This window comes from Sphaeramia orbicularis, chromosome 11 (genome assembly GCF_902148855.1).
Source record: "Sphaeramia orbicularis chromosome 11, fSphaOr1.1, whole genome shotgun sequence".
In the NCBI taxonomy this organism is placed as follows: Eukaryota; Metazoa; Chordata; class Actinopteri; order Kurtiformes; family Apogonidae; genus Sphaeramia; species Sphaeramia orbicularis.
In genome coordinates this window covers 54,799,402-54,812,200 of record NC_043967.1, presented here as the reverse complement: position 1 = coordinate 54,812,200, position 12,799 = coordinate 54,799,402, and the positions used below count along the sequence as shown (strand labels likewise).

General features: G+C 38.4%; 3 gene segments (V, D, J or C); 1 reads left to right on the top strand and 2 right to left on the bottom strand.

Annotated features, from left to right (window-relative positions):
* Positions 1 to 12,799, bottom strand: part of LOC115427909 (Ig kappa chain V region Mem5-like) — a 96,556-nt gene that overhangs the window by 58,360 nt on the left and 25,397 nt on the right.
* The window catches only part of LOC115427908 (Ig kappa chain V-IV region S107B-like), a 65,631-nt gene continuing 59,255 nt past the window's right edge, over positions 6,424 to 12,799 (top strand). Inside the window, 2 exon segments of the V gene segment in view lie at positions 6,424 to 6,475; positions 6,583 to 6,892. Coding sequence covers positions 6,424 to 6,475; positions 6,583 to 6,892 — 362 coding nt within the window.
* On the bottom strand, positions 11,968 to 12,479 carry LOC115427922 (Ig kappa-b4 chain C region-like). The segment is given in 1 exon segment: positions 11,968 to 12,479. A coding segment is annotated over 1 exon segment (255 nt).

Here is a 12,799-nt window from a genome sequence, read left to right as displayed (position 1 = left end):
GCTGTGGCTGCAGGACAGAACAACAGGATCTCTGTAGACGTCCTGGCAGACTGGACAGCAGTAATCTTCATCTGATCTGGAAGCCATTTAGTCTGAGAATGAAGATGAAAACACAGGTTCAGTCAGTCAGGGCTCCTCCCTCATCAAGGTTCAACTTTATGTTCACTGTCCCACTCAGGGAAATGTGTTCCACAACAAATGTTCACAAGTTTGACAAAGTACAAAAAATACAACAGTACCAACAGTAAATGACTGATCTAGAACCTGGAAATCCAGACCCAGTACAAATGTACACATACAGTAGACCATTGTAAGACTTACTCTACAGTGTGACATAATGTACAAATATTGTTTTAGTATCGCCTGGTCTTTAATTACTAACATTATACACAAAGCAGTGTAATCACCATGCTAATAGTTGGCTTAGTTTGAACACACGGGGGTCTGTTACCTTCTGTCGTTGATGTTTCCTTGTATGAGCAACGTTTCTGTGCTCCTGATTTGTGGAATATTTTATTCATGCAAACTAAGATGTAACACAGTGTGCTTTTATTGTGAAGGCAGGAAGTGTGCTATAGGAAGTGTTGGGCTCTTGACTGTTCATGTTGATGTGTTAGGGACGGGCTGTGGAGTAATAATGTGCCTACAAGTTAATACTGTCATCCTTCTTACACATCACGCTGCCAGGGTTCATCCTCCAGACGCTCGGTTACATTGGTGGCAGCGGTAGGATCGCTCCAGTGCAGAGGCCCATCTTTTCCGAGACGGTACGAAAAAAAAGTCCAGCTAGCTAGGTTCAGTTAGCCAATGCTAATTCCCGTTTAGCTTAGCTACAAAAGTGTTTATAGTTAGAGTGCTGAGCTGCGCACTGCTTTTACCTAGAGAGGTTACAAAAAATAAAATATTCCACAAACCAGGAGAACAGAAACGTATTAGCCTGGCATTTCAGGCTTTATGTCAGAACAATTAAAGCGTCAAATAAAAAATTATATGCAGATACACATTTAATATTGAAACCTATCCAAACTAGCTAGCGCCAGTTTAGCATTAGCAGACCAAACCGGCCTGCACCTCTCAGCTTCACATCCGCACTTAAACCCACATTCAGATGATTAACTGGTCCATCAATTTCTGCTAAGACTTTGTAAATGAACTGTAGTGGGTTTAGTGTCGTTATTTGGATTACGTTTTATTCGTTTTTTCTGACGTTTTATTTTGCTAATAGCAACTCCGTCAAATATGACAACACACCATCTGGCATTTCCGGGAGGAAGGGTGCCGGGATGTGCCAAAAAGGATGAAAATAAGAGTGGGAAAATGATCATATTCTGTCTCAAAAGAAATACGCTTTAACGTTTGGCCTTGGAAAACAAAGACTTTTGACTCTTAATTTTGTATTTATTTTATTTTTAAGCCACAAAAAAAAAGGAAGATGAACTACGTATTTGTGACACCGGAAACGCTCCCCACTGGTTGTAGTTTACATGAAAGTGAAAGTCCTTTGTTTTCTCCTCTGAAATTTTTGGGTCACTCCATCTGAACCAGCAGAACCTCTGTATCCAGATGAAACCGACTGACCGGACTTTGTTGAGTTCACCTGCTGTGTCTGTTTTACTCCCAATTTATCTCTTATTAGCTCAGTGATGCTAACATTAGCTTAGCTCGCTAGCTGATAACAGACTTGTCAGTGTGTGTGATGGAGACAAACTGTGAAAAATGTCTGAAGTCCAAATGGACGAGGAGGAATCAAAAAAGAAAAACATGAAATAGCAACAAGAACTGGTCACAGTTTGGAACCCAGATGTCCTGTCACATAGTGCAGGTTTTTGCATTTTATTTTTGCAGTTATTCTGGTTCATGTTAAGTTTAATTCATCATATCTATAGCAAAAGTGATATAATCCATTACCAGGGGACTCCATTAAGTAGCTGAAGATGTCTGGAAATGACAATGAGTCGGATCATTGGTCCTGTCTTTTAAAACGTACGGACGACAATCCAGCCGCAGTGGATTTGTTTTTGTTTTTTTGATATATCAGTCCTTGTCAGAAGGCAATAGTGACTCAAAAGTACGTCATGACAACTTGTTAGCAATAGCAAAACAAGTTGTAATTCATTGTTTTTACATTAAAGTGTGTGTGTGTGGGGGGATTCTTTCCCCCTCGGGCATCGATCCAGCTGATGTCATGTCTATGCGTGTGCTGATGTCAACATAGACATTACAGACAAATTCCGGCCATTATAAGTAAATGGGAAAAAAAGATTGTAAAAAATTAATAAAAAATATTTAACTCTGACCTACTTTTACTAAAATGTAATCACATCTATTCTGGGCCACTGGCAATCTATAAACCCAATTTGGTACAAATTAAACCAACGGCTTTGCTGCTAAAGTGTTAACAAATGAACACGTTTTTTTAGATCATACACTTACTTAAAAGCGTGAGTGGAGGACTTGAATCATTTGCTGTTTATTTTTTAATTTTGCATTAATTTATGACATTGAAAGTAAAATGTCTGTCATGCCAAGATACCATGTTAACAAATTTTATTCTTTATATCTTTTTATTTACTGATACTTATTTTGTATTTTTGAGTTTTAGTCTCACCTCGACAGTTTATTATATTTGTTTCATGTGCCTTTCTTTTGTGTTACTGTGGGAATTAAATATTTTTTAGTCACAGTTTCTGATTGACTGTCCTACTTTTACGTTTTTTTTTTTTTTTTTTGTGAGATTATAAACAACAGTCGAGGAGGAGATGAGTGACTACTACTACAATGCTTTCTATACATATGTATTAACATGCTTCAGCCACAAGGTGTCACCATTTATGTGTTTCATAGAACTGTAGCTCATAAACTCACCATTGTTTGTACTTTACACTGGCTGGCTATCAATTTTAGAATTCCTTTTTATAGTATTGTATTTATTGTTGAGTGAAACGGTGTAAATATTTCACCTTATTTATTAATTTTTTTTACTTAATTTTTATTTAGTTTTGCTCATACAAATATACAAGACATTTTACATACTTCAACATATCTAATCAAACAACTCCACATGGCATATATGAAAAAAAAGAATATCTGCCGTAGATATTGAATACAATTAGTAACAAATGAAACATGAATGACACTATAAAGAGACCAAAAAAAAAACATACAGGTGTATGACCACTTCTGAATGCTTATTGCATGTTTCACTTTATTTTAAAGTGAACAAAACTAAAGAGATGATTTTTGACCTGACAAAGGTGAGAACATGTGACCCAGTTATAATCAACTGGTCAGTTCAAATAATTATAATGAATGCAGTTGAACTGAATCTCAAATATTTAGTTTCTCTGTCATCATTTGACCCAAATGATGCCCCTAGTTTAGTTTATTTATTTTATCTATGAGATAAAAGTAAGACAGAAAAAGACAATCTGCTTCTACATGTCAGCGAATCGACCACATCATGAATGAAAAGCTGCAGAAGGAAGAATAATCTTATATTTTCTGTTTCTTTAGCAAAACACTTGTATATTTACAGTCGTAATTTCAAACGGAATTGTGACATCAACCTCTTAATACAATATAATAATAATAATAATAATAATAATAATAATAATAATAATATATCAGTTTTATATAGTGCTTTTCTAAGTACTCAAAGATGCTGCCTCAATATCTGCATTACTCACTGCTGCAAATCATTATTTGAAAAAAAAAAAAAACAACACAAAATGACCAAGACCCCAATTTACTCTTTAATTTCTCATTTTCTTTAACCTCTCTTAACAGCCAAGCATTTATCTGCTTCTGTAGGTTTTTTTCATTCAGTGGAACCAGAACATTTAACAGATTTCAATCCCAGTAAATATGATGGAAGCAGAAATATAACAAAAATTCTAAATAAAAGAATACAAGTGTACACTCTGTCCATCCAACTCCAATTTATAAAACACTTTTGAGGTTTTTGAAACCAAAATAGAAATATAAAATAATGCCTTCATAATCCAGTGCAGTCTTGAAATAGAAGCTCAGTTTTAGCTTCAGTCTCCTTAAAAGTTGCTGAATCTGAGTTAAGGAAGGATAGTGAATCATCTGTTAAAATGCTAGATATCTACTCTCAGATACACTCGATGTGATGCTCTGTGAAGTGGCGATTAATGTAAGGTCCAGTAGCTTCGACTTAGCATTTGAAAATAACATAAGTTTAATTTAAAAGCTGTTTTAAATCCTACAATTTTGATTGTACAATATTAAAATCGCCTTGGAGCTGCGTAAGAGCCAGACTGGGTGTGGATGCTGAGGCGTAAATGACTGTATCGTCTGCATAACAGTGAAAGTTAGCATCGGAAACATTTTGTGTGATGTTGGTGTACAGAGTGAATAGGAGAGGTCCGAGGACTGACCCCTGTGGTACACCCTTTGTAACTGTAAGTCAGAGATGTGACCTTGAACTTGTACACACTGCGCTCTTTGTGTGAGGTAGTTGTCAAACCAGCTTGAATCGAATACTGATTAATCTGTATTTTAATAGACTGTTCACTGAGTCAAAAGCTTCGCAAAGATCAATGACAAAATTTGCAGTCTTTGTTTTATTTTCTTTCTGTGATAAAATTTACACATGAAATTAAGGCACACACTTGAAGCAATGTTAAACTATTAAATGATGAAAAGTCCTGTTGTTTCGTACATGTTGAGGCTTTAACATCCAGCCCAAGAAGAGGAGATGAAAACGATAAGAGAACAACCTGAAGCGTCTCAGATGATTTACCTTCAGAGTTTATCTCCAGGAGGAAGCAATGATTTCTGTCTTCAGGAGTTCCTATTATTGTGGCCATTCTCTGGAAAATAGAACATTTCCTTTACTTTTGCATAATGCTCACATTTTTATTGTTTCGCTATATAGTATGTTAAGGCATTGTATATACATTATATGTATAAATATATATATTAGGGTTGCCAAAATTAATGTGTTAGCGTGGATTAATCCATCATCATGATTAATGTGATTCTAAATGTTAACTACATTAACTCATCTGCAGCAGAATGACTGTGAACGTCTGCTCCAACACATTTGGGTCAGTTTGTCCCGGCAGAGTTAACATTAACACACATGAACAAATGGTCAGTTGATCCAGCAGTGACAGGCAGCAGAACCAACACATAAAGATGGAAGAATAAACAGCACGTTGGCCTCTGGATGGAAATATGAGAAAAAAAACCAAGACAGAACAGCTGGGGACAGTTGTTTTACTTCCAGTTGTTTTGTTGAAGGTGTTTAATAAACACGTTAAGTGCAGATACATTCCCTTCTGTTTTTAGTCTGTTTGCTCATGCAAAATGAAACAATTACTACAGATTAAAAATCGATAATATTTATTCATGATTAATTGAAATTAATCCCAAGCAACCCTGTGATTAATCTGATTAAACATTTTAATCGTTTGACAGAACTGGTTCTTTGTAGTATTTCCAAAAAAAAGTGGGTTCCACTCGACCCACTGCAGAGACAAAGATGGACGTCAAACCAGATTTCACACGCACTATCGCTCGGTGTTTCGTTTCCCCCTCAGGAGCTCAGTAACCATGGCAACGGTCACGTATCACTGCTGAACCGTGACAACAGACAGGTTTCAGAACCAAAGATACAAAGATGAAAATAGTCACTCAAACTCAACGTCACATCATTAACATGAAATACTGATGTTTGATGAATATAAATATTAATCGCTGCAAAACAGTTTCATAATCAAACAGTTGTAGAAGTTTGTAAATCAGACCCATTAATGCAACATGTAGATGAAATCAGTATTAACATCAGAGGATTTTCACTCCTCATACTCAGTTTGTGGATCAGGTTGTGTTACTTATAGAAAACATTTGTTCACTGAATAAAAAGACAATAAATTTCACCAGTTCCGTCATTAAAATAAGTAACATGTACAGACTAAATGTTGAGGTTAAATGTTGATTGTATCTGATAAAGAATGAACATCAGTCTGTGAGGAGACACTGAACCTTCAAATACCTGAAATATGAACAAACTACAAACATCTCAAACATATTTAACAATCATGTGGAATTAAAATTTAAAATAAATCCTTAATGGAATTGTTTTTTTCAAACATTAATTGTCAAATGAATCTTTCTGAACCTGTACAGCGTTGAATTGATTTTGATGTAAAATCAACTTCCACATATTCCCAATCAATACTAAAACAAAGTGATTGATCCATTGAGGTGATTGATGATTCAAGTTAATCCAGGTCCCTGTTGGAGTGAGTCCTGATTTCCATACAGTGACTTTGCATCAGCAGCACCATGCTCCAATGCTCTGGGAGAGTTTATAGTCCTGACACTGGAACTGTGGATGACTGACAGCTGTCCTTCATCACAACACAACACACACAAATGGTCCTCATCCAAAGCATGACTTTGGTCTCCGTCCTCATCTGGACTCTCCTCTGCTGCTGCTTCACAGGTAAAGTCCAGAGAATCCAACTCCTCTCCTCTATGAACATCCGTCCCTCTGAGATGAAGAAGACAAAACCATGACGCTGCTTTATGTTTGTGTCTCTGTATCCTCAGAGTCCAGAGGCCAGGTCACAGTGACTCAGCCTGGAGCAGTGAGCTCTGATCTGGGAGCCTCCACCACCATCACATGTACCACCAGTCACAATGTTTATAGCTCTAACTATTTGCACTGGTACCAACAGAGAGATGGAGAAACTCCTAAACTTCTCATTAAGCATGCCACCACTCGACAATCAGGGATTTCCAGTCGTTTTTCAGGCAGTGGATCGAACTCTCATTTCACTCTGACCATCAGTGATGTTCAGGCTGAAGATGCAGCAGTTTATTACTGTCAGAGTCAACACTATATCAACAGCCTGTGGGTGTTCACACAGTGAAAAACCGTCGTACAAAAACCTCCTTCAGCTGCAGAGGAACTGATCTGATCCACAGCTGCACTGAAACTAAAACACTAGATGGTAACAACACTATCCAATCCATAACTGGGATAAATCACACTATGTAACACTTTATTGTCATTGTTTGGACAGAGTTTAAAATCATGAGCTCAACATCAAAAATCCTACATTAATGATTAAGTCCTTCCATGATTATGGAACTTTATCTCTTTGATTGTTTTTACTTCGTTTCATTTATCTTTATGGTCACATTCTTCATTACACTAAGTAAATATTTTCAGCCTCATTAAGATGAAAATTCTATTATATCACTCTGTGCTGATGATATTCTACCATTCATTCCAGATTTCTAAATATATATTTGTAACCCTGTTAAAATCACATTCCATGATAGATAATAAATGGTTAAAATATGTTCAGATGTGGTTAAAACTGTTATTAAAAGTGTAAAAAGATTATTTTATTGCCATTAAAACGGGTTGATGAATGAGTTTGAAGGTAATAAATAAGTTAAAATGCTTAAAAAGAGACAAAGACGCACCGTTAAATATTTCGTTTTATTGTGAAAAAAGTTAAAGTTAAAAGAGGAAGTGCTGATTGAGAAAAGGTGTAATCCTGGTCCTTAATTGGTTAAGGTGTGATTGACAGGTTCAGACAGGAAGGGAAGGAGAGTGAGAGTCAGTGAATGTTGTGGGAAACAAACTTGACGGTGAGAAGACGATTGGAACAAGACGCAGCAGAGACGAATGGTAGTGAGTTATGTTTGAAGTCCGAAGTTTTCGGTGACTAAGAGACAGTCTGCTCGACATTCTTGGCCTGGATACTGGAACTACGACTGTTTGGTGTGTAGCAAGAGATGTTTCTGCTAGAAGCTTCTGTGTAGCTGCGCCCGTGTACATTAGCCTAGCCTCTGAGCTAATTCAGAGCGTGCGTTAGCATTCACCTGCTAAGTGAATGGACTTGACCGAGAGAAGCTAATCCAGCATCTGTTATCGGCTGTGCTTTGTGGTTTCAACACGGGACCGTGAGGATTCATCGTGACTGCTGCTGCTGGTGTGTTTGTGACTCGTCTTCGTTCGGACATTGTCGTGGTCCTGGGACAGACTCCACCGCCTTCTCACCTGTCCGTCTCCATGTTGGATGCCGTCTGCCTGTTGGATCAAGTTTCTTCAGTGACTGGAACAGGGTAACCCACTGCTGTGTGAGTACAACTACACTCGAGGTAACGCATTTCTGTTCTGTTTGGATCGGTTTTGGATTAAAATTGTGGATTGCCTCGCTCTCAAGCATCGCAATATCAGGCCTGCATCGGGTTATTTTGGGTTTTGCTGGCTGTGTGTATGTGTGCGTGATTGTGACCATGGGCCCACTGAGTTAGGTGTGTGTGTTTAGCTTAGGTTATTGCAGAAAAGGTAATTGAAATCCAAAAAACTAGAGTGGAAGAGAAGCTATATTTTATTATTTCTGTAAACTTAAAGTGTATATTTTTGGGACTTAAAGGGAATGTCAATGTAAATTGAAAGGTATTTACCTGAAACTTATAGTGAGTTATTGGGTCTAATTTGAGAATTGACTGTGGATTAGGTTGCTTTGTGATTTGTTTTTTTTGTGGACGGTAAATAAGAAATTTATTTTATTTTATTGTTTGTTTGGTTTTTTTCAGAAAGCTTGTTTTGTTACATTTAAATAATTTGAATTATTTGAAGTAAATAATTGATTAATTATTTTGTAAAACAGAGTCATGTGATATTTCATTCATCATATTTTCCTGAGTAAAACTGAGTGTAGTGATTGCTTATTATTATTCTAACTTTATTACAGTTATTATTTGGATTAGCCAGACAATATCAAAGCAATTCAAGACAATCAAAGTCATTACATTTAGAGAGAGAGACAGACACATTATTTAAAGGGATTCATTTGTTATTAGACAGTTTGGTTTCCTTACGAACCCAGGGCCCCTCTCTGCAGTATTTAAGGCATTTGTAATGTATTTCAAGCAAATTTTGAGAAAAACTACTGAACCATGATTGTTTAAGAATAAGTTTCAATGATAGACTTTGTTTTCTTTTAAATGCTTAAAATATTGATGTGTAGAATAAAAATATTTGTGTCAGTCTTCAGTGACCACAATAGACAACTTTACAACAAGCATTCATTATGTAATTGGAACAAATCCTATTCATTTATCCAGTATTAACGGACTGGATATCTGGATCATAAAACCTCCAGAATGAAACCAACTACATGTGTTTGATTTCAAATATAGGTGTTAGTGCATTATGACAGCATTACTGCAGATGAAATAAAATGAGACTTTATAAAGGCCTGAATTTGAAAACATAGAGAAAAAGACATCCATCCATCCATCCATCCATCCATCCATTCATTGTCTTCTGCTTATCCGGGGCCGGGTCGCGGGGGCAACACTCTAAGCAGGGATGCCCAGACTTCCCTCTCCCCAGACACCTCCTCCAGCTCTTCTGGGGGGACTCCGAGGTGTTCCCAGGCCAGCCAAGAGACATAGTTTCTCCAATGTGTCCTAGGTCTTCCCTGAGGCATCCTCCCAGCAGGACATGCCCGGAACATCTCCACAGGGAGGCGTCCAGGAGGCATCTGAAACAGATGTCTGATCCACCTCAGCTGGCCCCTCTGGATGTGGAGGAGCAGCGGCTCTACTCTGAGCTCCTCCCTGATGACTGAGCTCCTCACCCTATCCCTAAGGGTGCGCCTAGCCACCCTACGAAGGAAACTCATTCCGACCGCTTGTATCTGGGATCATGTCCTTTTGGTCACGACCCAAAGCTCATGACCATAGGTGAGGGTAGGAACGTAGATTGCCCGGTAAATTGAAAGTTTCGCCTTTCGACTCAGCTCCTTCTTCACCACAACCGACCGATACAGCGACTGCAGACGCTGCACTGATTTGTCATTCAATCTCACGCTCCATCCTTCCCTCACTCGTGAACAAGATACTTGAACTCCTCCACTTGGGTTAAGGACTCCCAACTGATCCTATTACCGGACACAGAGTCTGGCTCATGGGAGAAAAAGACCGTTTCCTACATTTCCAACAGTCTTTGCAGGAAAATTCAATTCGATTTCATTGATTGTTTTCATTTGTTTTTACTTGTCTTTAGGATTGAGGTACTCAACACGAAATGTAAATATTTCCAGTAGGGTGGTCCTTATATGGGGTCAAAAAATTTTTTTTTGGAAATGTTCGACTCTCACCCCCTAAATTTGTTAGGATGCCAATAAAAACAAACTGTGCAAAATTTCAGATTGTTTTGAAAATATCTGGGGGTAGCTCAAGGCCTTTGAATATTTCCAAAATCGTTAAATATTGCATAAATTTCACCGTTCTTACAAACGCACGCCACATTACAAAATGGAATGCAGCATTGCTTTTTTTAACACCCACACATTAACTACATGTGCACAACTACACAATATATCCATAAAAAGGAACAAACAAGCAAAAAAAGTTCATGCGTGTATTCGCAAAAGATCATAGAACTCAAGTCAGAATTATTGTCTTGTCTTCAGTTGAGTGATCGTAACTGTTGTCACATGTATATTACAAGTACGTTACAAAATACAAGAAACAAATAAACAAAAATCGTGTCCTGCTTTCATGACTGAATATTGAACTGAAAGATGCATGATAGGGCGATACAGTGGTGCAGTGGTTAGCACTGGTGCCTCACAGCAAGAAGGTCCTGGGTTCAATTCCAACACCAGTTGACGGGGGGGGTGGGTCCTTTCTGTGTGGTGTTTACATGTTCTCCCCGTGTCTGTGTGGGTTCTCTCTGGTACTCTGGCTCCTCCCACCATCCAAAGACATGCACTGATAGGTTAATTGGTTAATCTAAATTGCCCACAGGTGTGAATGTAAGAGTGATTGTTTGTCTCTATATGTTCAGCCCTACGATGAACTGGCGACTTGTCCAGGGTGTACCCCGCCTTCGCCCCTATGTAGCTGGGATAGGCTCCAAGCGACCCCCGTGACCCTAGTGAGGATAAAGCGGGTTCAGAAAATGAATGAATGAAGATGCATGATGATAATGTTGATTAACAACTACTGTCACTCTGGAGCACTGAGCAGCGTGGCCTTTCTTGCATCGGAATATTGTCTGTGTTTCACTCAGATTGATATGTTTTTACTGTCAAAGACAAACCACTACTAAAACACTAAACAGGGATTCCACACAAATTGTGCACAACAGCACCTTTTGGGGGAAACCCAAAATTAGGAGATGAGGTCAGCAAATCCAAGTAATATGGACATTTTAAGCTTTATCTAGTGATGAGCTGACTGGGTAAAACCACCACATGTGGTTACCAACAGTCAGAATACGTAATGCCTAGATCTACATGATCAAATGAACCAATTTCAGCCATAAATCATTAAACAGCATGCTAGAAGCCTGGCACACAATGCAGCATATAACATGCGAAAAATACCGAATACGGTTAACTGTGTTATATTTTAAACTTCTTGAGCAACCTCTAAATATTGGTTAATGTTCCAGAAATTTTGCCAGAATTTTTTTTTTTAATTTATCCTAACAAATTGGTGGGGTGAGAGCATGAACATTTGAAAGTTGAAAATAAGGACCACTCTAATTTTCAGTGTTATTAAAAATGAAAATTATTTTACATCACTTAATGCTGATGATATTCCACACTCTATTCCAGGTTTGTAAAATATGTTTATAAGATTGGAACTTTTTTTTAAACAATGTACATTCTGAAAAAAAAATGCTGAAATATGATTAAGAAAAATTTATCGATGTTGTCTGTTGAGATATTTATTTTATTGATGAATATAGTGATTTTGTTTTTAATTAATCTGCAATGACTAAAATAGAAAACTTTACAAAGAGTCATTATGTAATTGGAAGAAATCCTGTTATTTTGTCCACAGTTAACAAAATAAGACCAATCCATTAATTCTGATTAATTTGACCCTTTATTGGAAAAAAATTGAGCAAAAAGTGAATAAAACACGACATAACAATGAACATGAAACAGCAGGTTTGATGTACAGACGTTTATTTGTGGTCAAACACTGAAACAATATTGCAGCAGTGAGAGAAGCCTGAAAATGTTTGCTGTTCAAAGTGTTGAAATGACACAAAGCCAGAGAGTTGGAGAGACAGAGTGAGCTGATGAGCAGAGTCAGAGCAGTAGGTGATCCCCAGTGAGTGGGCTCAGTACTGGGAACACTGGTGTGTCCTCAGTGTGTGTGAGAGTGCAGACTGGGAGCCCTGGGTGGCCTCACAGGTCACAGAGCCCACCTTCCTCCACTGGTCTGCAGGGAGCCTCAGGGTGCTGCTCCAGCTGTAGTGGCCGTCCTTCTGCAGCACCGCGGGGCTCCTGCTCTCCTCCCAGCTGCTGCTGCTGCCGCCGTTCACCTTCCAGGACAGACTCCAGTCTGAGGGGAAGCCCTTGTTGGCCAGGCACATGAGCGTGGCCTTCCCCTGCTGCAGCTCCTCTCTGGAGGGGGGCAGCACCGTCAGGGTGGGACGGACATTACCTAGGAGACACCAATCAGTTTAGAGGACAGGGACCACACAGCTGTCAATCACACATCACACACTTGGACACAGTGACTATGTGAGAGGGGATTTTCTCCTTGAAGGACTTGGTGTCAGATGGTTTTTCTGCTCCACCAGTCACTCACTCACACATGGTTTCACTTCCTGGAAACAAACTCAACTTGGAAATCAGCACAAACAGTCCTCATATGAGCGGAAATACAGCAAAGTGCACTGAAAGAACATGTTCAACCAAGTCTGTGCTGTGTTCTTTCAACTGTTGGACAAAGTCACTAATGAAATAATAATAATCATCTGTATTGTCATTAA